Genomic DNA, 27,918 nt, shown 5'->3' with positions numbered 1-27,918 from the left:
TGATATTCCCTTACCATCAAATACACATCTTTTATACAAGTATTTCTTCATACATCTTGACTGAATAAGTATAATTGCAAATTGCATGAAAAGTCTTTATTCTTATGAAAAGACAATATTATCCCTTGTGCCTGATCATCATTCTTGCATTCTTCAAGGAAAGATGAGCATTTCCAAATTTGTACCAAACAACAGAGCCCCATGTACTGACAGCAGATCTGTGGTAAGGTCCGTTTAGGTCAGAGCTTAGACAGCTTTTGAACCACCATGCCCCTTTATAAACCACAGCACAGGATTTACCCCATGAGTCATTATCTCGGTCTTTCGTGGAAAACAGTCCACCATTATGGTCACCTAGGCTATCCCCTGAAATTCATTCATGTATCGTTAATTTTTGGTTCATATTTATTTCAAAGTTAATATTTCTTCGGCTTTAAATTATTTAGACAGTGTTTTTGTGGATAAACCCATTCATGAATTTAAAAGAAATTGTTAAGGCAGTTTTCATTAAGGAACATATACACTTTTATTATGATGAAAATTGAGCCTATTTTTACCTGCAGTTCCACTGTACCCACTAACCGTCAACTTGTATTTTTGGGATTCGTTTCCCACTGAAAATGATGAATACTTGGCGAATGCCTTTTTGCCTAAGAAGTTCTGAAGGTCCACTCTCAATTCTTGCTTTTCATTTTTCGTAAGGATATGAAGGGCATTGTTACCTAGAAAAATTATGTCAAGTTTTTTTCATCATCAAAGATCAACGTTCAAAGATCTTCCTCTTTTACCCGTTATGACATCTCATTATTGAAATTCAAATGGAAATATGCATCAAAAGAAGTGAATGATATTAGACAACGTAACATTTTTCGAACGCAAGAAGAAAACAAATTTAAAAAAAAAGATACAATAAATGAAAAACTTATCTCTATCTGTAGAGATGACAGAATTCAAATGATGGTAAATAAATCAATTTTATCTCTTACCTAGCCAGTATTCTCCATTACCATTACCAAACCCTTCTCTGTAGGATTCCCAAGATTTATAAAACTCAACTGATCCATCCATCCTCCTTTGAATAACCTATTCAAAAGGTTTTTGTCAAGGATATATTTGCTTTGTAAAAAAAAAAAAAGGAAAAATACTCCAAGACCTTTACACGGGATTGATAGAATAAATATTTATATGCAAAAGAGTGAAGATTTTTTTAAAACAAATTCCTACCGTCCAGCCCCCTCCCTCGGTAGTCATGTCACAGTACACCAGTTTCTTTGTCTTCATATCCGGGTATATAGTGTAGACGCCATCCTTCCCTTTTGTGTTGGGTATGGATTTTAGAATAGAAGCACAGTCTCTTTGCTTTTGAAGTTCTATTAGAAGATAACATATTACACACATATTATTTAAAAGGAATTTGGAAGATAAATAGATGTTTCAATTAAGTATTGTTATGTTTTTGAGTCAGTATTGGTGTCATGCTTTACAGAAGTCGAAGGAATTAAAGTTATGTTCCAAGGAAGACATTTAAGGAAGCTCTATAAACACTTCACACCAATGCGCTCTATCTGTTGGGTAGTTTTTTTCCATTAGAGTGAGCTTCCCTAAAAAGTAGGATAGAAAAAAATGGTCATTTATAATTTTAAATTAAGTAGACTCAATATGCAAACCTTTATATTGATATACTTTTCTCAAAAAACACCCTTTTTGGCGTGTTTACAGCTTCCTTAAAAATAGTTTAGCAAAAATCTTTAAGATACTCGAAATTTTTCCCGTCCATGTGTTTTTCATGTTTTTCAAATACTTTTTAATATACTTACTCTGATACTTATTGAAGTGTTTTCCAGTAAGTCTGTAGTGAGACAGAAGAGAAATATCCACAGAGACCGGGGTGTCTACTTTGATTGATGTATCCAAGTGTTTCCAGTTCCAGGGAGTTAACTTCAGTAAAGACTCAACATTTCCTGAGATAATAGTCACAAAAATATCGTAGAATATACTTCAATATAAAAGAGCACTCTATATTATTTAATTTTTCAATGTCGATAAAATAACGATATGAAAAATACCTTTCAAATTAGAATGTGGTGTAATACAAACAATGTTTGTAATGCACAAAAAGAAACACCACGCATAGAAAATACTTTGAACAAGAACCATATTTCTTGTTGTGATATCCATGCTACATAACTAACTTGATATACTATATATACTTTATTTTGTCACATTAAAATGTAACACGATAGTCTAGTTTCGTGACAACTGGTGTCGATAGAGGCATGTATTATTTATAAAGTCAGATAAGTACCTTATATTCGACAGTCTTCATTCTGATGAAGAAATCCAAACGTTGAAAGGGTACATTACATTGAATATATACTAATTATTTTATTATAATTGGCCAAGTTTTTTGATTTGATATAAAATCGTCGCATCCCATTAGATTAGTGCCTACATTTTTATTGATGTTTTTTAATCCTAAATCAGAATATATTTTCTTTTAAAATATATTTATCCTATAGTTTCGAGCAGATTGATAATGCATTAACTTTTTTAAAAATATAATCCAGAATTCTTGCAATGAATTATTAACATTTTTAATTTGCTTATTTGAATTGTAAATAAAGAATGTACATGTCCATACTAGACAAATTAAAAACAAAATATATTTGAAAAAAGTAAGCCTTGAAATAGAATATATCATCCTTCTTTCCCCCAGTGGAGTCTTTGGCTTCAGCAATGCTTATAAGCCTAGCAATTTATGCATAATTTAATTTATGTCCTAATATTTAAATGACTACACCTACACCAATAACTTTCCGGAACAGTGCAATGTAGTTGTAGCAAACTGTCCGGAGCTCGATATGTTCTGTTTAAAATTAAAATAAAGGCCACTTCCCGAAAACTAGGATTTTTTCCCTAACATAAAGTGCTTTTAAAAACTTGCTAATGCCATGAACGTTGGCAAAGTTTCGTTATTTTGCGAACGTGAAATTAAAGTCTTAAAAAGAGAACAGAAACGTCAGGAACGTAGCATAGGGGTGGGGTAGGGGGAGACTGCCCTCTTTGTTCAGAAAATTTTTAACTAATATAGTAATATGTCCACTGAAAGCTAGTCCGCTTGCCCCTCTATTTGTTGTAGTATGATAAAAAAGGGCAATGTCGTATATTTGAATAACAAGAAATAAGTACAGAAAGAAGTTGGACACTTAACACACACCCCCGTAAAAATAGGATTTTACAGTTTGAGAACTTTTCAAGTATGTTTATTTTTATTTCATGAGGCTGCCCTCCGCCCCTGTTTTTCAAAAATGATTCTTCTTTACTGCGAGAAAAAAATACTTACAAATAAATTCGTTTAAAATAGATTAATTTAAATACGATTAGACAATTATTTGTGATTTTCCGAATCTCGTTATAATTATATACATGTGTTAAGCTTATTTCAACTTATACGCTTTTGCGAAGCGGTTTTTAAAAAAACGCAAACTGCCCCAAGTTATGTTATATCATATTACACAAGAAAACATTGATGTAAGCATCAATTGTCGCCCGGGAAATATATGAAGTAAACTATGGAAATGACTCTTGATCATCAAACCGCTTCGATATGTGTGAAAAGGCATGCGTCTAATTGATGGAGACGATAGTCGCGGATATTTGGCAATCGCAACTTCTCGGGCCTTTCCGACTAGCGGAAAAACGACGAGGTTGTTTTTCCGACCTCTGACGGAAAGACCCGAGATGATGCGATTGGGATATTTGGAAAACTTATAGTCGGATAAATGTCAAACAAAAACGATACCATTTTAAATTTCAATTCCTCGAGTAAATGTTGGCTGTATAAAATATAAATTGAACTTAGACACATGCATCACCTATATTCAAAAATGTATTTAATTCTCAATTTTAGAATATAAAACACAAACTGTGTAGAGTACGTTTTTATGCGAGAAGTAAAATTCGATGTTCTAAAAAAGGACCTGTCGTTGTTTCGATAGAAAATGATAAACAACTTTATATAGTAAATATGAAAAACATATATATTTTTGCAGATTTACTTTATGGAAGTAAATGTATTATGTATTTTGTAATTTACAAAGGGAAAGAACATTCTTATTAACAATTTGTTCAATGTTTAGAAAACCTTAAATTTTGAATAACTACACATGTACTCCCACCCCAATCCCCATATAACAAACCTCAAACGTATATATATAGAGCAGCCCGGTCCTCCGGGCTGCAATAAGTTGAAATAAGCTTCATTCCTTATATATTAATATCAATGTAGACAATGGGACAATTTTTCCATTTATCCTTCGGGAAAAAGTTTCAAATATCGCATATTTTAAAAGTTAAGGTCAAGCGGAGTAATACGTGTTTTTGACGTAACTCATTGTGACGTAGGCAAGTTATGTTATACAAAATGGATAAAGCCGTTTAACCAATCAAATGAAGTGTTACAACTAAAATTAAATTATTTAAGAAATAAGGTATCATTTTTTTAGTTTTATTGAGATGTAAAACGGGTTGGTCACGTGATCGAATCCCATAAAGCCCGAAGGGCTTTATGGAAGATTTGATGATGTGCCAACCCGGTTTACATCTCAACAAGAGGCCCAGGGGCCACAGCGCTCACCTGAGCACATCAGCAAAGAAAAAGCAGATATCGGATCAGAACTGAAAGTTTACCGAGATTGGGGTGGGGTGGGTGGGGGTGGGGGTTGAATTTTACCTTGCCCCAGGGGTTATGATTTGAATGAACTAGAATCTACACTACCTGAGAATGAATCCATATAAATATTACTAATTATGGCTTTGAAGTACTTGAAAAGATTTTAAAAGATTTTCCCTATATATTCCTCTGTAAAACTTTGGTTGGCCATTTTGGCCCCTCCCTAGCCCCAGGGGTCATGATTTGAACAAAATTGAATCTATGCTACCCGAGGATAATTTCAAATAAGTTTCATCTTTCCTGTCTCAATGGTCCTTGAGAAGAAGATTTTTAAAGATTTTTCCTATATATTCCTATGTAAAACTTTGATCGGTCATATTGGCCCCACCCTACCCCCGGGGGTCATGATTTGAACAAACTTGAATCATAACTACTTGAGGATGATTTCACATGAGTTTCTTTTTCCTTGTCTCCATTGTTCTTGAGAAGAAGATTTTTAAAGATGTTTCCTATATACTCCTATGTAAAACTTTGATCGGCCATTTTGGCCCAACCCTTCCCCCGGGGGTCATGATTAAAACAAACTTGAATCTACATTACCTGAGGATGATTCCACATGAGTTTCATCTTTCCTGACCCAGTGGTTCTTGAGAAGAAGATTTTTAAAGATTTTTCCTATATATTTCTATGTAAAAATTTGATCGGTCATTTTGGCCCCACCCTACCCCCGGGGGTCATGATTTGAACAAACTTGAATCTACACTACCTGAGGATGATTCCACATTAGTTTCATCTTTCCTGACCCAGTGGTTCTTGAGAAGAAGATTTTTTAAAAATGCCATTAATTTTTCTCTAATTCATAATTATCTCCCCTTGGAAAAGGGCGTGGCCATCCATTTGAACAAATTTGAATCCCCTATACTCAAGGATACTTTGTAGCAAGTTTGGTTGAAATTGGCCCAGTGGTTCTTGAGAAGAAGATGAAAATGTGAAAAGTTTACGACGACAACGACGACGGCAACGACTACAACGACGACAGACGACGGACAAATTTTGATCAGAAAAGCTCACTTGAGCCTTCGGCTCAGGTGAGCTAATAAAACTCAAAAAATGATACCTTATTACTTATATTTACATTTGTGACTTATTCATACTTTTAATTTGCCTGATTGTTACTTTTAACGTGAGAAATGCGTTATTTTTCAAACCCAACGGCATATATGTAATCCACTAAACGCGCGTCGGACCTTTATGACGTAACACAGAGATTACGTCGAACGTTTATCCAAACGCACATCTATGACCTCTTGACCCCGTACCTGTATTTATACAGTTATAAAAACGCTTGCTTTCAGTAGTGTTATATAAAGGAAAACATTTGCAAATGTAAATATATGTAAATAAAAAGAAGGCACTCGCCCTGTATACATTGTGAACAGTTTTTAGTTCTGTATCTCCTTTTGTAAATCAACAAATGAAGTTCAAATTTTTGTTGATCATTTAAATTGCTTTCATTAGGAATTGTAAGGATAAAAATTGGTTTTGAATAAATCAGTTGAAACTGTGTCCATGTCCATTCAAAATAATAATTCTTAAAGTTATATTTAACAAATGTATCATTTCACAGATTCAATCCAGTTTCGCGTATTAATAAACTACATACTTTTGATTTATGGTTTTAATTAAAAGCATACACTAACTAAATTATCTGAATTTTGAGATATTCAAATAGTTTAGAATACAATTTGTATCTTTTCTGTTTTCCTCTTTATAAGAAGTTTTATTCAAGTCACTTATAAAAAAAGTAATCGGCTTTTGAGAAAAAAAAACGTTTGCAAAAATTCTTTAAGCCCCACACTCAAACAAATTCTTCACGCCAAATTTCATGTGCTTGAGTGTTTTGTTGACCCGAGTTGACGGCAGGTTGAATTGAAATAACTACTAGTATCAACTTGTAAGTTTCAAATATATTTTAGTTCAAAGCCTTATGTGCATCTTGATCGTGCAGATGAACATACAGTTGTATTTTTCTACAATGTAGAATTTTTAGAAAATCAGAGAAATTGGATTTATTCAATCATATAGTTATTAATGTCTCAAATAAAACCAATAATTTGATAAATCCCCGAAACTAAAAAAGAATTAAACTGTCATTGATGTACGTGTAGAGGGCCCTGGATCTTAAGCTAAAGATCCATATACTATTTAGCAGGCTTAGGGTAATGTTAGTTGTAATGGTAATGTATACATGTAGCTACTGAAGAACTGCGAACGATAGTATTGTTCTCCCGCCTACCCTAAGTCAGTTTTGAAAACTTAACATAATCAAATGTTTATTTATAATTTTAATAGACATTTATATGGTTTTTCATAAAACATTACTTATTTGGGAAAACAAAGAGAGATAACTCTATAATTTTGGAAAAACTTGAGGTTTTCATTATAGAAATCAACGGAAAATGGAAAATACTTTAAAAATCTCCCCCACCCCCACCACCACACCTTCAATGAAACAAAAATTCTTTTTTTTTACTTGTCTTGTTATATGGACTGTCATTTCATAAATTCTACCAAAGCTTTTTGTGTTTCACGGGGGAAAAGATTATAGACAAAAAGAAACTATTTAAAAATATGGTGATGCTTGAAAGTCCAATTTCAATGGAAAAATATCGTCTACCCCCCTTATTTCAAGAGCTGTATTTAGTGATAATTTACTAAGTAGCGCTGATATCAAAATTATTGATTAATTACCATTGAACAGCTTTTTGTAGACAAAAATTTTATGGACAAATTGTTATTAATATTGAATTAAATGGGTGCGAAATGTGGGCGGGAATCGAGAGTTAGCGTGAATAGTTCTTTCGTAAACTCGAAGTAATGCTAGTAATGTATAATGCCAAAACATTGCATTACATGTAGGCCTAACGTACTGCAAAACTTTATCAATTCAAGAGTTATGCTGGCATTACACAGCATTACAAAGCATTATTTTGTATATGCCTATTTTAGAAAACTAAAATGGACATGGAAATTATTGTTAAGGTTAAGTTTTATTTGTAAATGATAGACATGAATGAAAAAAGTTAACCTTTTTAAATAAACTCTCGGTGTCTATTAAGTAATATTTTTAAAGTACATGTACAATTACTATACATAAAAAATGTCATATTTTCATTTCAGATGATATTTGATTTCAAAGAATTGAAACAGTTTTTATAAAATAATTCTGAGGCAAGTCCACTATTTTATGTACTGTGTAAACTGATAATTTCCATCCTTTAAATAGAGTGCCTTAAAAGCTCACAATGCACCTGGAGTTATGTAACAATGAAAACACGTATTAGTTTGAGAAGTGTTGCAAATGCCTGTCCCTTTTTCCTGGCTGTGTTTATAAAATGAGCTTGTGCTGACGACGACAAATATATTGTACCTAAAAGAATAAAAGAAAGTTATTCTACGTTTAGTAGAGGAAAATGTCCAACCCTTTTTAAAACTTTGTCAATGCATCTATTTTTTCCAGGTACTAAATTCAAATAACCAATGCTTTATTAATTAAGATATAGGGGGAGGAGGAGGGTTAAGTGCCCAAAAATTGCTTTTGACATAGAAACACATAGTTACACAAAAAGAGCAAATTGTTTAAGTTTTATCCAACTGACACTTGAAAAGGTTGAACTTCTTATGAATAATGAAATGATATATGTAAGTTATTTACAGCGTAATAAGTCAAAGTACTTGAAATCAATTTTGAATTATCATTTATTACCCAAAAAACAACAAAGTTATCAAGTTTCATCTTTATTAATCTAACTTTAAATCTTGCCTATAGGGCTCATGCAGCTATGTAATTTTTTACACAAAGTGATCTAAGTATTTATCAGCAGCATCAAAAAAGAAGACTCAAATTATGACTCAATAGGATAGAATTTAACTCTGTGGAATTGGATGAGCAACAGGCTGAGATCAAGTAAAACTTGCTTATATGAAACATGCTCACTAGCAACTGATACATGAAGGCTGAGGGCAAGGCAATCTTGCCTATATGAGCTATGTCCACTGTGAGACATGCTCACTAGCACCTGATTCATGAAGGTTGAGGGCAACGTAGGTTTGCCTATATGAGCTATGTTCGCTAGCACCTGTGTAAAGAACAGAGTAATCCTACCTAAGTAGAGCTAGGCTTGCCCTGGATTAAATGTTTGATAATTGTCATAACATAAGTACTCAACAATGATGCTGCATGATAGACGTACATGTACAATATCCCATGCTTGGGAAAAATGACATGGTAAACATACCATGAAGTAATATGCCACACATAAATAGTATGCTAAACAGAATGAACACAATAAAATAACATCATGAACCCTTTTGCATGTCTAGTACCCAAGCAAATGGTTGGTGGTTGGGGAGGTGGAGGTATGAACAAATCTTTACTGTATGTAAACACAACTGCTGAAACTTCGAAGATTGTAAACTGATCTGATTGGTTAGATAAATCACGTGATTCTAGTATGTGGGCTCTTTGAGGGAAATTATTTATAGAAAGCCTGTAAATCCTAGATAGAGTTGTTTTTGGTAATAAACTCTGATTATTAACATAATCAATATTTTATTACCCAAAAAACAACAAAGTTATCAAGTTTTATCTTTATTAATCTAACTTTAAATCTTGCCTATAGGGCTCATGCAGCTATGTAATTTTTTACACAAAGTGATCTAAGTATTTATCAGCAGCATCAAAAAAGAAGACTCAAATTATGACTCAATAGGATAGAATTTAACTCTGTGGAATTGGATGAGCAACAGGCTGAGATCAAGTAAAACTTGCTTATATGAAACATGCTCACTAGCACCTGATACATGAAGGCTGAGGGCAAGGCAATCTTGCCTATATGAGCTATGTCCACTGTGAGACATGCTCACTAGCACCTGATTCATGAAGGTTGAGGGCAACGTAGGTTTGCCTATATGAGCTATGTTCGCTAGCACCTGTGTAAAGAACAGAGTAATCCTACCTAAGTAGAGCTAGGCTTGCCCTGGATTAAATGTTTGATAATTGTCATAACATAAGTACTCAACAATGATGCTGCATGATAGACGTACATGTACAATATCCCATGCTTGGGAAAAATGACATGGTAAACATACCATGAAGTAATATGCCAAATTATGCAGATGAGTAGCAGCTGCATAAGCCCCAAGTATGGTAAAGATATTGTAAGAAACAGGTGTTCATTTGCTTGTGATACTACATGCGATAGATAATATATTGCTTAAATTTTACAAAATACTGGTATTCCAAATATAAAGTTTTAAAGTTTTGAAGTTCATAAACAATCCATTAATCATAAGTGATACATATCAGAAAGTGTATATAATTCAGAGCTATTCTACTGACACACAATTGTTGCTACGTTTCCTATACATATAATGTCACATTTTGTTAACTGTACTAGTTGCTAAACTACACTGCGCATCTTTGACCACATCCTCTGAAGTTCGAATATATCGTCTATAACAGTCCGATGACCACCGTCCTAAAGTCTTTATGAGGTGATCTTCCATTCTTGCTGAAGCTGCTGATGTTGCTGCTCCAATTCTGAATGAATGTCCATTATATTGACTAGAATCATACCCAATTCTTTCAAGAATGTTTTTCAAATAATCAATAAAGTATGTCCTAATTACAGGCAAATGACAATTTGTAACAAAAAATGGATCTTTTGGCAATGCATTCCTAAAATTGCGAATTTGCATGTACATACACAGAGATTTAACTGGGCAGATAATTGTTTGATTCGAATGTAACGTTATAGTTGTACCTTTGTGAAAACGGTCTGTTTTCGATTGCTTTAAAAATATCTTAATACAACTTTTCTCTACAAGAATATCTTCACAAGTTAAGTGGTATTCAGGGTCAAAATAACCTTGAATAGTTAATTCTCCACATCTAAAAAATCCATAAAATGCTGTAACATACATTGCTTCCAATAAAACATTTGTGTGTTTGTCAAATGCACCTTTTCTTAATTCTACACACATGCTTTCTAAAATTTGGTATGTAATGGGTAGTCTAACTTTGGATGTACAAGTATTTGCTTGAACTTTTCTTATGCCATTCAAAATCAAGTTTAATCTTTCCATAGACTGACATTTTGATTCAAATGGGTTTGGTATCCCCTTTTCAATATACATAAATCTAATGCCACACAAATATAATCTTATGGTGGAGTACTTCAAAGACAAATTGTTTTGGCAATATGCTACAAAATATATCAGAATGTCCTGAGAAATTGGTGGAAAATTGTCATCAAATTCAATATTATAGAGACCTAGAAATTGTTTGTAAGCATTAAAACCTTGCTGATATGCTTGTCTTGTATTAGAGTTTATCGCGTTTTCCCACAAATTGTCCACTACTTGCTGAAGTTCCACATTACGAGGGATATTGGAGGAACTGGAGTAGCCTTTTCGTCCGCCTGCGGTGCAGCTGCTCGGAATCGCTTCAACTGTAATCGAGAAAGAGAGTCAGCAATTATATTGTTTTTTCCAGGCACATGTTCACTGTATATATCAAAATTGTGAAATGCAGCTCTATAACAAAGTGTTCTCATTAAACTAGAAATGGGAAGATCCGAAGACCTTCTCTTGTTTATGATTTCTACAACTGCTGCATTGTCACAGTGAAATAAAATTCTTTTCTTGGACCACATATCCCCCCATAATATGGCCGCCGTCACAATAGGATAAAGTTCTCTGAATGCTATCGAGATGGGTTGTTTCAATGTTGTGGTTAATTCCTGTGGCCAGGGCTCCGAAAACCATCTGCCTTGAAAATAACCTCCAAATCCTAGCGTCGAAGAAGCGTCAGTATACAGTTCCATATCTGCATTACTTGTTAGATTTCTTTCGTAGAAAACTGAAACACCATTCCATTTCTCTAAGAAGACTAACCACATGTGCAGATCTTCTCTGCTTTGTTTTGAGAACTTTACATAATGATGTAGTTTGTTTTCTGTTGTGGATAAAGCTATGAGGTAGGATGTAAAGGCTCTGCCCGGTCGTATCACTTTGGCGGCAAAGTTGAAATGGCCCAGTAACTGTAATAATTGTCTCTTTGTTACCGAGGACTTTTTCAAGAAGTCGGTTATAAAAGATCTAATCCTATCAATCTTCTCCAAGGGCAGTCTGGCCTCCATCTTTTCTGTGTCCAATATGATTCCCAAATACTCCAAGCAATATGTTGGACCTTCTGTCTTCTTCCATGAAAGGGGGATATTAAGCCTCTTAAATAGCGTGCAAATGATAGCCATCGTTCTTTCACCAATATATCCTGGATTGTCAATTGTCAGAAAGTCATCTAATAAGTGAAATATATTGGAAATTCCATAGTTATTGTGGGCAATCCATACTATTGCTTGTGACAAATGGTCAAAAATCTTTGGTGAACTTCTGCTGCCGAAAGGTAAGCGGACAAAATAATAATATTTGTTCCTCCATTTAACGCACAACAAATGCCACTGTTCTGGTGTCACTGGAATAAGTTTGAAAGCATCACTAATATCGGTTTTACATAGAATTGCATTTCTTCCAAGTTCTTTGATCTTGTTAATGGCGTCATCAATTTTCACATATTTTAACGAGCACTTTTCTTTGTCTATCAAGTCATTGATACTATCCACATCTTTCTTTTGGTGAGGAGAAGACAAGTCCAAAATTAAACGTTTTTTCCCCGAGTATTTGCCTGTTGCAAGACCCAGTGGACTTACTCTGTAAGTAGGGAATTCTAAACTGTCAAAAGGACCTTTAACAAAACCTTTTTGTACTTCTTTCTCAAGGAGTTCATCTACTGTACTTGGATCCTCCATTGCAGATTTTAAATTTTTACACTCAAACGACGTGTCCATATGAAAATCATCACCGAAAAATATGTCAAACCCGGATTGAAGACCATGAAGTAAGTAATGTACGAATTCTTTGTCTGGGTGATTTTGTAATTCATGTTTTAATTGTTCAATGTTGATAGGAGTAGTCGCTTTAGGCTGGTTCTCTGAAGGTAGTCACAAACTTTGTTTTTTGGTCTTGGTCGTCTCCGAAGTTGCAGTTTTGCTTGTCTCTTGCTTGGGACATTTGTTTTTTCCATGTCCAGATGAAAAACATATTGCACACACATGGGCTCTCCTACAGTATGGCAGTGCACATCTGTTGTAATTGAAATTATTACATACTGGTTGACCCTCTACGTAAACAATCTGTCTGTCATAGCGATCTTTGTGACTTGAGGATCTTGTCTGTTTTGCCTTGTCTTTCTCTTCAGATTTTGTTTCAACACTGCACATAGCTGTTAAATGTGTTGTTGATCTGCATGTTTCACATTTCCTGACTTCGGCACCAGCTACAACTCGCTTGAGTAGTTCCTCATCCCCTTTACTCCAGTTGATGAGCACATGGTTCTGTTTCAGTGCTATGGCACACTTTGCGGAGAAAAGTTTATGATATTCGTAAAACTTTGAAGGCCATACATTATGAACCTCAATAATGTGTGCCAGGTATGTGTCTAACTCTTCCTGTCTCCAAGGATATGCATTTTGTGCGCACATTATGCGCTTAAAACGCCCAAATGCAGTCACAAATTCGCTTATGCTGAGATTTCGCGAGAGGCGCTTGTCTGGCTTGTCTGTTTTGTCTGATGTTGGTAGCTGAGTCTCATGTGCAGGTATTAGTAATGCACACAAATTGATGTCGTCCCCCTTTAAGATTTTCTTCCTTATGTCAGGATTTACTAGGTCTATGTGCCCTACTTCTTTCGATGGAACCCCTATATTAACAGTGTTAAGCGTACCTGTGTTTTGAAATTGCCCATGAATCGAAGGTGGCGCTCCTGATGTTCCTCTTTTTGCGTTTGTCATTACTTTCTGCAGAGGATTCTCTTCAGTCTTCTTATCCTTTTCCAGAAGTGTATTTACTGTCTGTTGAAGCGCTGAGCATGATTGTGCCATCATTTGCAAAGTCGAAAGTAACTCTCGATTGTCGCTGGCATTGTTTACACTTGTACTTCCGCTTTGAGAGGGTTCCCCAGAACTAATAATGGCTTCCGTGACGTCACATCCGCCCAACTCTACTTCTTCCCGCGAAATCAAATTTGTCTCCTGGCGGTTGGCTTTTTCGACATTTTCGTAGTATAGTTGTCTCAATGCGGTTGCATTAAAACTTTTAGGAACGGAAATTCCCATGGAACTGAGTTTTTGTCGTAGTTCTGAAACCGTCCAATTTCGTGGATTGGTCATATCTAGGCCTAATCCCAAAACGTTTTGTTCCGAACTAGGGCGAGAATCTTCACTTCTTTTTGCGTTTCTACGCGGCATGTTGAACAATGTTATTTTTCTTCACATGAAATACTTCACTTAGGTAATTGTCACCAAATTACTATCCTAAGTACCCAGTAATCAAACTTTATGTAACACAGTCATCGTATCATATTTCAAGCTGCCGAGTTTTCAGTTTCATTCACTAGGGTAACGCACTTAAATCATTAAGTTTCCAACTTCACATTTCGAAAATTAAATCCATTATAAGAAATATCTGTCCAAAAACGGAACGTTAAAGAAAGTATTGAAAGTATAAAATATGAACAAATCTTTACTGTATGTAAACACAACTGCTGAAACTTCGAAGATTGTAAACTGATCTGATTGGTTAGATGAATCACGTGATTCTAGTATGTGGGCTCTTTGAGGGAAATTATTTATAGAAAGCCTGTAAATCCTAGATAGAGTTGTTTTTGGTAATAAACTCTGATTATTAACATAATCAATATTTCGTCATGTTTTGTTTCAAGGGGTTGGATGCATGTATATATGAAAATATGTACAACGTTTGGTATTTCTATTTTTGAAAGCTCCCAAATGTAACAGCAATGGTAATTACTTCAGTAAAGTAATGGTAATGTTATTCATCGCGTTAAGAATTAAGGGTAATGGTTATGGTAATTTGATGCCCAAATTCTTGCTCACTCCTTCATGGCACCTGATCCCACCTCTGATGTTTTGGGGGTCCGTGTTACTCTGCTCTAATTTTGTATTGTTTCATGGACTTTGAGATTGAATACTGTTCGTTATCTCCATATCCTTCTCTTAAAGCAATGGTAATGTAATGGATACTTTTACAATTTTATCCGGCCTAGCCTGCTATTTAGTATCTGTTTTTATTTAAAATATATCTTATTCCCCTTTCATATATCAACAATACATGTTTTATTCTGAGATGTATTCACATATGTTAACAGAATAGAACATAAAATTGCATAAAACACGCATTTTTTCTCTTTAATTCTTATTTAATACAATATCAACCCTTAGGCCTAATCATCATCCTTGCATTCTTCAAGGAACGTTAGCATTTCCAAATTTGTACCATATAACAGAGACCCATGAAGTGACGGCAGACTTGTGGTAAGGTCCATTTAGATGAGATTCCAGACAATCTTTGAACCACCATCCACCTTTAATAAATTTTAGGTTTTATTTGCAATGAGTTTAAGACGAGAGATACTTTTTCTCCTTCTATGGAGGAGTGCCTTGTACTTTTAATATAATGTAACAGTTTTTTTTTCATTATAAATGCATTTTTTTACAAATACGTGTGATCTGATTTTAATAAATAATTTTACTTTTATTAGACACAAGGTCATGGCTATTATATAATTACCTGCAGTGCCACTGTACCAATTTACGGATAGTTTGTATTTTTGTGATTCGTTTCCAATAGAAAATGACGAATACTTGGCAAATTCTTTCTTTCCAGAGAAGTTTTGAAGGTCTACCCTCAATTCCTGTTTTTCTTTTGTTGTAAAAATATGAATGGATTTATTACCTAGAAAACATCAAAATTAAATATAGCATTATCTTAAAATGGTAATCTCGGCTTGATGTTGATGTTCATGTTTCATAATAATAATAATAGCATTTAATCTTAATATTTAAAAATGTAAATTAAATAACATTTAATTTTAACATTTAAAAACGTACATTATTTGTTGTTTAAATTAAATAATGTTGTCTTGTACCCTATCATTGCAAAGGGTTGACCCCCATTTTAAGGTACGAAAACGTTTTGACCATTGAATTTAAAAGATAATTCAGTGAAAATAGAAAGATATGATGCACTATTTTTGAAATATTTTATGTATCTTTTTCGAATGTCGATTATTAATTAAAAATGAATGCCCCATTTGTTTATTATTATTATTATTATTATTATTATTTGTGCACAATTATCGGCGTGTTTGAAAGAAACGCTATAAAACATAAACAATTGCACTGAGAAATGGATAAAACGAAATTAATAATTGGACTTTAAACATTTTTCGTTCATAATTGAAACAGAAGGAGAAAATGCTTAAATAAGAAATGTGTGAGAAAAACGTAGTTTTTCAGCGATAAAATAATTTATATATATTAAATTTTGTGAAGAGTCTAAACGATTCCTGTGATATTTAATAATATAATTTCTTACCCAACCAGTATTCTCCATTAACGTTCCCAAACCCGTCTTTATACGTATTCCAAGATCTATAAAAATCAACTGATCCATCCATTCTCCTTTGGATTACCTATTTTTCAGAAAAAAGTTTGGTAAGCCTACTTAATCATTGTGTAAACGGAAGGTTTTTATTGAATGTTTTAATATTTTACACTAAAAAAAACATGCATGGAAAAATAATTTTTGGAAAAAATACAGTATGTACATGTAAAATGTTTCAGGGAAATTAAATAAAATTATCTTTTTTAATTGAATATACTCAATTTCTAAATTAAAAATAAAAATACAGTTAACTCATACTGTCCAACCCCCTCCCTCTGTAGTCATGTCACAGTACACCAGTTTCTTCGTCTTAATACCCGAGTATATAGAGTAGACCTATCTTTCCCTTTTGTGTTGGGTTTGGATTTTAGAATAGACGCACAGTCCCTTTGCTTTTGAAGTTCTGTATCGAAGATAACATTTTATACACACATAATTAAAGCTGAATTTTGAAAATAAGAAGTTATTAAAATAATGTGATTGCATTAACATAGACTGGCGTGTCCACTTTAACGGATGTGTTCAGGTGTTTCCAGTTCCAGACAGTTAAGTTCAGTAAAGACTCAACTTTTCCTGAAAAAAAAAATATAATCGCTTATAACAATCATAGAAAATATACTGATATTTTTTTTAAAAGCGTCTTTCATTAAATGTGTGTTAATTTCAAATTTAAAAAAATATATTATAATTTTTTTTACTTAATTTGATTTTTAAGTTTCAATAAAGAACGATATTGAAAATACCTTTCAGATTGGAATGTGGTGCAATACAAACAATTGTTGTAATGCACAAAAAGAAACAGTACATATACAAGGTATTTTGAACAAATGCCATGTCACTTGTAATATACGTAACTTTACTAAGAAGATATTCTATATATACTTTTTTGTCAGAATTAAAATGTAACACGATACCCTGCTTTCGTGACAATTTATGTCGATAGTTGCATGTTATATTACAAAGACTAATAAGAACGGTGTCTTTTTTCTGATAGTCTGTGCCTTTGTAAAGAAATCACATGAAATCCCCCCACGAGTAAAAGTGTATATCACACATAATATACATTACTTAACAAAATATGACTGAAATTTTGTAACCGTTCCGATTTGAAATAATAAATCTAGCACCACCACCACCACTCCCGTAACCCAAACCCCCCACCCCACCCCCAGTCTTCGGTAAAGAAAATGCTAATTAGCTGAGTTACAAGAATTTTCAAACTGAACTTCTTTATTTTTCAAAACGGAAAACCGGTCAGGGTAGCCTAGTGGTAGAGCGTTCGCTTCGTGATCGGTTCGATTCTTTTTCGCGGTGCCGCGTCATACCTAAGACGTAAACATAGGTAATGACTGTTCCTTCGCCAAACGCTCGGCTCTAGAAGTGAAAGTCACGGGTCTAAGGATATGACCTAAAAACGTAGGTTCCGTGTCACGATAAAGAACCCTTACTGCTCAATGGCCCTGAGTGCCGAGTATAGGTCTATATTTGACGCACTTCATCAGCACACGGTGACGTCTCCATATGAGTGAAAAATTCTCGAGAGGGACGTTAAACAATACACAATCAATCAATCAATCAAAACGAAAACTTTCTCCCATTAATACAACAGCAACCTAGTTTTAGTAGAAAGAATGCAACAAAACAATCAGAATGTAGTTTTTGTCATATCTTAGTTGGTATTTGAAACATGTACATATTTGATCCTTTCCACGGAAAATAAATTGGGAACCTTTTTAAAACCTTTACTCTTTAATAGGTACGGTAATTAAATTGAGAGACATAAACAAACATTTAGAATATTCGTAAGGGCCCGTTTGGTTTGACCATCATTTATGTTTGATCAGTTTGTTTGCCGAACATTGCATCTATATTTTTAAAGGAATACCTCGGCATTCCGTAAAGCACTTCAGAATAAAAGCCCTGTCTATTTTTTCTTGTCATATGTATACCTCATCCAGGAAGGGCATTATTTTCATTACATCTTCAATGTTAAAAGACAAATATTTAGTTTCGTATGAAAATTTTATTTAAATGATTTAAAAGAATCATCCATGCAGTTTCACCTTTAGAAACTATATCATACACAAATACTCGATAGTTTTTATTCTGTACATTAAATTTCGAAAATTATCAAAATTTATCTGAAAACCATAAATTTGAGACTACAGCTTGATTAAGGTGGTATTTTGAAGTAAATTTGGAATCTATCATTGAAGAGTTTTAGTATTTGTTATCAATTATGAATTTTGCATTAGATTAGATTGAAGCGGATGAAAATTACAGTATTTATTTCTCCAAAAGAACTTATTATATTTAAAAGCTAAGAGGTAATTTGTGATTAGACGTGTCACTTCCTCATTGCTCTTTTGCACATAAGGGATTAAGCACAATAAATGGTTTTGATTTAATTTGAAGTTCGAACCAATTCGATTTTAACTGGCCTATTTTAACAGAATAGCTGAAAATGATGACGGATCTATTGAATTCCATGTCAGATATCATTTGTATGGATTTTATTCAAGTCACATACAGGTATGCAAAAGGATTGTTAGCTTTTGAGATGGAGATATGGTCGCAACAATTTTTAATGCAAGAAATTAATGTTGATTGTTTATTACTTATTGATTTATAAAATGGTTTATGAGGTACAAGATCATTTTACATATTTACAAAATAACAAACAAAAGTATAGAACAATTATAAAATAGAGCATTATTGATACAGACAAAATATCTTCTAAGCACATAAAGGCATATTTCTAATTAATCAACATTCGGGGTAAACATGGTAATCATGAATTTATTTAAATGAGTACATTATTTCTGTTCAGTATTGACATTTGAAATGGAATCTATATTGGATATGGAATTCACCACTAAAAACGTTTTTATCTTAAAAATGGGAAATATTCTTACATCTGTTAATAATAATTCCTCTACCAATTTTGACTGGAAATCTCTGGTTACAAAATCTAAATTTTGTTAAAATAACTTTGAAATTTGTTTAGAGTTTACTAAAGCTCTGTTATGAAAGTCATTGAAATGTTAGTACCTACACTCCTACATCATGCTTATAAAAATTAGAACAATGATTATTTATTATTCAATTAGATATTTAAACCATACAATTCAACACATTTTTGATTTATCAAATGACATACATGTACATGTACAACAGCCTTCATGATTTAAAAAATATTGATCATTTAAGCCATCGGAGCACAGTTGAATATTCAGAAAGGCATTTATAGAAAATTTATGTTGGATTACGATCATGAGCCATCAAAAGTTTAGCCCAATATGAAATCCGTTGCATCTGTCCCTTGATATTCTTTATTATATTCTCTTTCCTTAAGACGGAACGTATATGGTTTATGTCTATTGCCTTGAAGGGAAAAGAAATTCAATTCTTTGTTATTATTATTATTACATATCGCTGTGAAGTCACTTCCAACATAAAGAAATAATATAAACTCCTACCAGAAAATGCATTGAGGGGTTATCAACTTCAAAGTTAGAACATAAAAGTACATATACATCAAAATTATTTGTATTGTTTACAAACTTATGATTACATCTTTATTTATACCGAATGGATTTCCTTAATTTTTTTTTTGCCAGGAATTTAAAATAACGTAAAGGAACTCAAAGTTGCCTGACTTATGGTCGGATTCTTTTCATATAACTTTTTGGAATCCACTCAGAACTAAATCTATTTCCAGGACTATCTCCAGGACTGTCTTCCATGTTTTCATTCACCAAGCATTTAAACTCCAGATAACTGCCCCTATCTATGTACTTTTTAAGGGAAGTTACTTTATCACCGGCATTGTCTTTGACACACCAATACTTCCTACAGAATAATTGCCTTTATACTCCAACACTTCAGGAGCTTCTTTTTTCCATTTCTTCCCATCTTTCTTGCATTTTAACTCCCTGACAATCGATGAAATAGAAAATCGAGGGAAAAATGTGAATTTAGACTAAAAGAAATATTTCATGCGTGTTCTCAAATCATTATCTTCAACTGAAATATTTGTAATTAGTGTGCAAATTAGGAAGAAGGTTGCAATTCATATTTGATGAAGTAAATGAAAAGCGACAAAAATCAACGTTTGCGTGCAGAGGGTACAATAGCTTAAAAATTGATTTCCTCAAATTATAACAATTAATCAACAATTCTCTTATACTGATCTAGCACATTCTTGCAAAATACGGTTTTATAAAACAAGACTTCAATTTAATTTTACCAGTCAATATTTCGAGTTAATCTGATTTTTATATTTAAAACTTACCATTATTTTCATCATCTTCACTTCCCCCACCTCCTTGTCACCAGTCACAAAACCCTTTTCCAATAACATTTGCTAATACGTTTATGGTTACTCCTATTAATATTTGGTTTATTAAATCTCCTATTCCTCCTCCTCCTCCACCTCCTATTCCTCTTCCTCTACTTCCTCCTATTCCGTCTAGTGATAAGATAGGTGCATAATAACCTGTGTAAAGTAAAGATGGTGAACCTTCATGCCCCATGGTCTCTAAAATCATTTTCTGTAAATTGCTGGAATCCCTCCAGGAGCAGACTAATGAATTTGAATCCTTTGCTCTGAGGAAACTTTCTTCAGCTCTGTAATCATTCCCATATGCGAATTTAAAAGCATGATGCTTTGAACGGAGGAATGCCTTCGTTAAGGGATTAATTGTTCCCAGGTAGTAACGTAAGGTGAAGCTTTTTAGTATTTTTTCATTTTCGTACAGATAATCTAAAAGGCCTTCACTGAATACATGATTCCATTGCTCTTTTCTTTCATAATTTGTTTTCTTCATATGCAAAGCCTTCGTAACACTGGTGATACTTAAGCCTCCAAAGATCTTTCCAGTTTTCAGCAGAATCATTTTTAGTTGAAGTTAGAACAGTTTGAGCACAATTTTAATTTACGATTTTTTTCCAAGAAGATAAATGTTTCTTGGTTCTTTAGTGTAGTAAACTTCACCACTGTTTACATTTATCCCCGAAAACTGCTTTAGCATTGGCGATTTCCTTTAACTGTTTAAGATCAGGTCAAGACTTGGTCAGGTGAGGTTTGTATAACACGTTTTATATCATCACTAGACGGAACTAGTTTTGTTGCAGGCAAAATAATTGCATTTCTCTATGTTAAACCAGGTATTATTTTGTCAAACATCAGTTATTACGTTACATTTCAACATACTTACCATAAATAAGTATTTATTATATTAATTATTAGTATAGTTAAATATAGTCAATACTTTTATACTATAAAACTTTACCCTAGAACGTTTGAGATTTATGGCATTTATATTTCAATTATAAATATATAGATCAAGGTTGTACATTTTTTGAATTGTGTTTCTAGTGGGACTGACATATTTCAAATCTACGCAAATAAAATGCCATAATGTATTACTAAGAAGGATTCCATAAAGAAAAGTTGAAATTTTAGATTTATTTGATCACTTCCTGTGACAACTGGAAGTGACGGCGGACGATGTTAACGCAATTGGATTTGACCACTTATCAAGATCTACCACTCCTATAAGTTTGGTGTCTTCGTCTGTTACCGTTTACAAGATCTAGCTATGATAACTTCTCAATTTGAGGACAGGAAATCACGCGACCGGAAGTGAATTTTACAAAGATGTTTGATGTTTCTGTAGACATATGCAGTCTCAATAACATATTAAAAAAATCATTACAAATACTTTATGTATAAAAAATATTTACGGAATAGAAAAATACTGAAAATATGCATTTTTTCTCTTATAACCGGAAGTTGTCGTTTTTGTTTCCGGTGGGACTGACATATTTCGAAAATACAAATTAGATGAAATAATATGATGCAAAACAAGTTTCATACAAGAAAAGTTGAAATTTTATATTTCTTTGACCATTTCCTGTGAGGACCGGAAGTGACGACAGACTATCATATGATTTTGCCTACTCATCAAGATCTACCACTATAAGTTTGGTGTCTTCACCTCTTACCGTTTATGAGATCTAGCTATGATAACTTCTCATTTTAAGGACATGAAATCACGCAACCGGAAGTGAGTTTTGCAAAGATACATGAAGTTACCGTGGACAGTTGCAGCATGAATAACATATGCAAAAATCAATACCAATACTTAAAGTATAAAAAATATTTATGGGAAAGAAAAATACTGAAAATATGCAGTTTTTCTCTTATAACCGGAAGTTGTCGTTTTTGTTTCCAATGAGACTGACATATTTCGAAACTAGGTATAAGATGCTATAATGTGATGCAAAAAAAAATCATGAAAGAAAAGTTGAAATTTTTGATTTCTTAGATCACTTCCTGTGACAACCGGAAGTGACGGCTGAGAATCTTAACCCAAAAGGTTTTTCCTACTCATCAAGATTTACCACACCTACAAGTTTGGTGTCTTCTTCTCTTACCGTTTACGAGATCTCTCTATGATAAGTTCTCATTTTGAGGACAGGAAATCACGCGACCGGAAGTGAATTTTAAAAAGATATTTGACGTTGCTGTAGACATTTGCAGTTTATATAACATATCCAAAAATCATTCCAAATACTTTATCCATAAAAAATATTTATGGGAAAGAAAAATACTCAAATTATGTTGTTTTTTTTTCTTTTATAACCGGAAGTTGCCATTGTTGTTTCCGGTGGGACTGACATATTTCATAACTACAAGTAAGATGCTATAATCTGATGCAAAAAAGTTTCAAAAAAGAAAAGTTGAAATTTTCGATATTTATGAACACTTCCTGTGACGACCGGAAGTGACGGTGGACGATCTTAATCGAAATGGATTTGCCTACTTATCAAGATCTATCACCCCTGTAAGTTTGGTGCCTTAATCTCTTACCGTTTCTGAGATCTCACTCGGATTAAATATTTTTGAAAAAAGCGGAAATCGGAAATATCTGACGACCGGAAGTGAATTTTGAAAAAATGAAAAAAAAACGTCTCGGGGTATTTTTATTCTCTATCGTCCCTGAAAATTTCAGGAAAATCCGTCCAGCCATCTCTGAAAAATCCTGCCGACAAGATTTGGGGAAAAAAATAAGAAAAACCAGTAGAATCACTATAAGGTCTTCCGTCTGAAACGGAAGACCTTAATACAAAGAAACAGTAGAATCACTATAAGGTCTTCCGTCTGAAACGGAAGACCTTAAATAGCTTATTTGAATAGTCTCTATATGATCGATACAAGCGCAAACAGTTCATAACACTACACATCTTCCGGGATTTTAGCCCGTACCCAACAGACCCTGATTATCTATTGATATTAAAGAAATCTTCAGACACGATGCCTTCGATATTTATTTTTCCTCGAAAATATCGTTTTAATGTTCCATAATGTCCATAAATACAGGGAACATTATCGGGGATTTATATGATGGAAGGAAACATTTTATGAAACTTTAATTTACGGCATTTTTTCTGGATAGTTAAGTCCATTTATTCTTTGGCAAGGGGATACACACGGATAACAAATGATGAATCACGCCATAGGCTATTTCAAAACAACGAGTGAATTTGAATTTAAAGCATCTGAGAGTTGATGCTGAGAAAACTGAGATGAAGATTTATATACTGTAGTAGTATCCTTAAGAAATACGATAAACATTTAGACACGCTGTTCTTTCTTTAAGATATACAAAAAAGTTTTTATACCCTAAGTCCAATGCCTGTCCACCCGTCCGTTACAAACTTACATAATACACAGCCAGTAAAGGACTACTTAATTTTTCTCAAAAGAAAAGATCTCATTATCAATATTGCTTCACATTGCTTATAATTACTTTTCTTCATTTAAAAAAAGGTATGGTGAGGGTTGCAAATAATACCACACTGTTCCCAATTGCATCTCTTCTGAATAGCATGTGCTCAGCACTTTGAGGTGAAAGTTAAAGAGTTGCAGGTGATTATGATATGCAAGGCCCAGTGTTACGACAGGTGAAAGATCCCTCAAAGGTTCTGAGTACCGAGTAAAGGTCTAAATTTGAATCCCTTTAACGACATAGTTACTTCTCTATATGAGTGAGAGATTCTCGAATGAAACGTAAAACAATATACAATCAATCAATCTTCTGAATAGTGAAACTATCACGGGAAACAGCAAATTACAAATTAAAACAATAACAATTTTAAATCGAACTCCTTTGTTTAATTTACTACAAGTTTAACGTCTCTTTGGTCATTAAACCAAAAAAACAACAACATTGCGTTGAACATCTTTTTAACTTATTTCAAGAAATAATCAATTAAGGCAGATTTATCAATAAATGTGTATGTATAGTTTACCTGAAGAAACTTCTGAGCATAGCCTTTAAGCCAGAAATATACGTATACGATGTTGAAAGCTTTAAAGGTAGTATTAAAATCATGCACTTGTGAATTTTTTACTCCAATTTTTGTTGACTCAGAATCATTTTTAAAAATGACATGAATCTTGAGAAAAAGTGGACATACTCTCCAGAAAAGACCAAAAGCTAGAGAATTTGCAAAGGTTGCTAATAAAATAATACTATGAAACCTTTCACTCTGTGAATATTTATAAATAATCCCTATTGCGTGTATTTTCATGTCTGCATTTTATTCCTTACCTAACCAGTATTCCCCCTTCACGTTCCCAAATCCCTTTCTGTAAGAATCCCAAGATCTATAAAAGTCTATTGATCCATCCATTCTTCGTTGAATGACCTTTAAAAAGAGGGGAAAGTGTGGTGAGCATGATTAAATTGTTGCAAAAACAGAAAATCTGTCAAAAAATTTATCCTAAGTTATAATTTTTTCAATCGTATATTCAGTATATTTAGAGGAAAGCAGATGGGTGAACATAGCGTGCAGATTTATTCAATGAATTTGTGATTAATTACTTAAAATAAAACTCTTATTACTGAAATCTGTGAAATTTTGATAACCCAAACTTTGCTGAGGAAAATTTTCTAAGCAAAGCATATTTTGATTTAGCAGCATCTGTGCACTACGTTCTATAACTTTTGATGGATATTGGCATTGAGTTCGTGTTTGTGAATAAGACATTCTACTAAATTGACCCAAGTATTTTTCAAGTGTGAATGTTATGTCATAAAAGTGTAGATTTAAGGAATATTGGGCCATTGCTCTATGTGTCTTTTAATCGGTAAAGTACGAGGGGTGATCAAAAAGTTCGCGAACTACCTCTATATCTACAAAATCACAATTCAGATTAGAAAAAAATTTGGTACACACATAGCCATATACAAGTTCTATAAATAGCATATGCTGAATAAAGTTTTGCTCCTTGTTTGTGACCTCACAATGTGAAAATGACGTCACTATGTAGGTCACTTGTGACAAAAAAGTGATTGTGTCAGTCGTACTCGTTCAACGAACGACTGTAAAATTTATGGTATATCTTAGAAAATCCTTTGCAGTAGCGTATAATAATTTGTACACAGTTTATTAAGACAAAGGAATTCCTAAAAACTTAAACAATGATTGATTGGTCGTTTTAGTGAAGGACGGCAGATGGTTAAAAATGATATTCGTTACGTTGCCCATTGAAAGCAAGTTTGAAAATTGCTATCAAAGACCTCCAATTTACACTTTGCCAAATAGTTGAATATCTTAACAATAATATAATTATTAAATACCTAGGATATCGTTTACTTTAGATTTTAAATATATTAGATATGACAAAACGGAGGCATCCATTCTCTTTCCACCTTGAATAAACGTCTCTCCAGAGACAGAAGATTTGGGTTTTGATGGTCGCCATGCTTATTTTTGGAAAGGATATTCTTATCCACCCATTCTGTTGCCGAGATTTGACCATTTCTTTCAAATGAGCTGTTTTTGTAATAAAAATTAACTTACACGGAAAGAAATATGAAAGTCAGAAAAAACTTTCAGCTTTTGTGACAGAATGCTACGGAGGGGGTTACGTGACCGCCTATATCACGTGATTCGCGCATGAGCAGAACGGTGGCAGACGTGCAATAAAATCAGAGAGGGCTGATTTAAAATAAAATCAACACTGAAACCAAATATTGTTTCTTACATGGAAGTTATTCAGTTAGTTCGCTAACTTTTTGATCACCCCTCGTACAGACTGGTATATAATTACGTAGAGTTTAAGGATAAACTTTCAAAAAATGGAGCCGAGAATTTGGTCCTTTTTGTCTTGATCATTGTTTGTATGCCATTTTGTAGGCAAATAATTTAAATCTTTAAATTGAAATTTAATTTTTCACCCTCAGGTTTGTCACACTATAGGCATTCTGCACGCCTTATTCACCCATTCCCTCTAGTTGTATGGATATGTGTACAAGCGTAGCAATAAAACTAAAATTTAAGAAACTTCTTACCGTCCAACCCCCTCCCTCTGTAGTCATGTCACAGTACACAAGTTTCTTTGTCTTCATATCAGGGTATATAGTATAGACACCATCCTTTCCTCTTGTGTTGGGTATGACTTTCAAAATTGATGCACAATCTCTTTGCTTTTGAATGTCTGGTTTGAATAATATATATAATACATTAATAATGTAAGAGTTGACTTTAATCTTATAAAAGTGGAGATATCTATAACCGAAGTTAATTTTAATAACAGAATTTCTTTAGAAGATATAAAACTTCTTGTCTCACATTTTTTTTTCAGGCATTGAGTTTTTTTTAAAGCTGTAACTCATGCTAAATTAAATTCTAAGTTAACAAAGATCCCATGAACAAAGGTTTCATTTTCTGCTTCTGCATAGTAAATACCCTTCATTATGGAATAGCTTACTCTGAAACTCGGTAAAGTGCTTCCCCGTAAGCCTGTAGTGGGACAAAAAAGAAATGTCCACAGAAACTGGGGTATCCACTTTGACGGATGTGTTCAGATGTTTCCAATTCCAGGAAGTTAACTTCAGTAAAGACTCAACATTTCCTGAAATATTTCTTAAACTATACAATAATAGACGGTACTTCATACAATAAAGTTTTCAAAGCAATAATTTTGAATTTTTGAAAATAGTTTTAGGTGCATTTTATTTCACTTAGAGGAAAAGGATAGAAACAAAAAGGAAGAGGACAGAAGCAAAATACCTTGGGAATTTCGTCCAATACAATAAAGAGCAACAAAATGAAAAAAGAAGCAACACACAATCACGATACTTTTCACAATATCTTCAGATGCAAGTGCATTCCATATAGAAACAATCTACATATACTTTATTCTATCTTAATTAAAATGTAATGTAATATTACGGTTTATGACAATGTACTAGTATATTGTATGTAGACATTGACATATTTACTAAAATCATTGTGGAGGGCGTTGCCGAATGTTGCCACTCTTAAAACCTTGATAGAGAAAATCACAAGAAAGGTTCACTAAACTACACAGTAAAAAATGTATATATTTACAAATTGCTACCAAAGAAGAGAATGATGTTTTAATCACAGACCTATGGTAAGGTCTGTTAAGGTAACAATTTAATCAGCCTTCGAAATCCATCTGCTTTTATTAAAAGGCGTGCAGGAATTACTCCATAAGAAATAATCACCCGTTTTATTTCCCCCTTCAATACATTCACGTTCTTTCAACATCATTTGTTCATTTCTTTTAAATATAATGAAATTGACCCCTGGATGTGTAAATATCAATCGGATACTCC

The 27,918-nt window shown here is 33.3% G+C and overlaps 1 protein-coding gene across 3 annotated transcripts; it reads right to left on the bottom strand.

The window, feature by feature from the left end:
• Nucleotides 1-96: 96 nt before the first annotated feature.
• Nucleotides 97-27,184, bottom strand: LOC134268082 (ryncolin-4-like). 3 transcript variants are annotated; one of them, XM_062750285.1, is made up of 6 exons: nucleotides 17,002-17,088; nucleotides 1,818-1,961; nucleotides 1,225-1,370; nucleotides 987-1,083; nucleotides 558-722; nucleotides 97-366 (listed from the first exon to the last, which is right to left on the bottom strand). In XM_062750285.1, the coding sequence occupies exons 1-6, from the start codon at nucleotides 17,063-17,065 to the stop codon at nucleotides 119-121; spliced, it is 864 nt and encodes a 287-aa protein (XP_062606269.1). In that variant the 5' UTR covers nucleotides 17,066-17,088; the 3' UTR covers nucleotides 97-118. The 3 variants fall into 3 exon arrangements, with proteins under 3 accessions (XP_062606269.1, XP_062606268.1, XP_062606270.1); XM_062750284.1 differs by lacking the exon at nucleotides 17,002-17,088 and adding an exon at nucleotides 2,067-2,159; XM_062750286.1 differs by lacking the exons at nucleotides 1,818-1,961; nucleotides 17,002-17,088 and adding an exon at nucleotides 27,045-27,184.
• Between the last annotated feature and the right edge of the window lie 734 nt (nucleotides 27,185-27,918).

The sequence above is a fragment of the Saccostrea cucullata genome, unplaced genomic scaffold, assembly GCF_032062105.1.
Source record: "Saccostrea cucullata isolate Sc308-1 unplaced genomic scaffold, CSIRO_AGI_Scuc_v1 ctg834, whole genome shotgun sequence".
NCBI lineage: Eukaryota > Metazoa > Mollusca > Bivalvia > Ostreida > Ostreidae > Saccostrea > Saccostrea cuccullata.
This window is presented reverse-complemented; position numbering and strand designations above follow the sequence as displayed.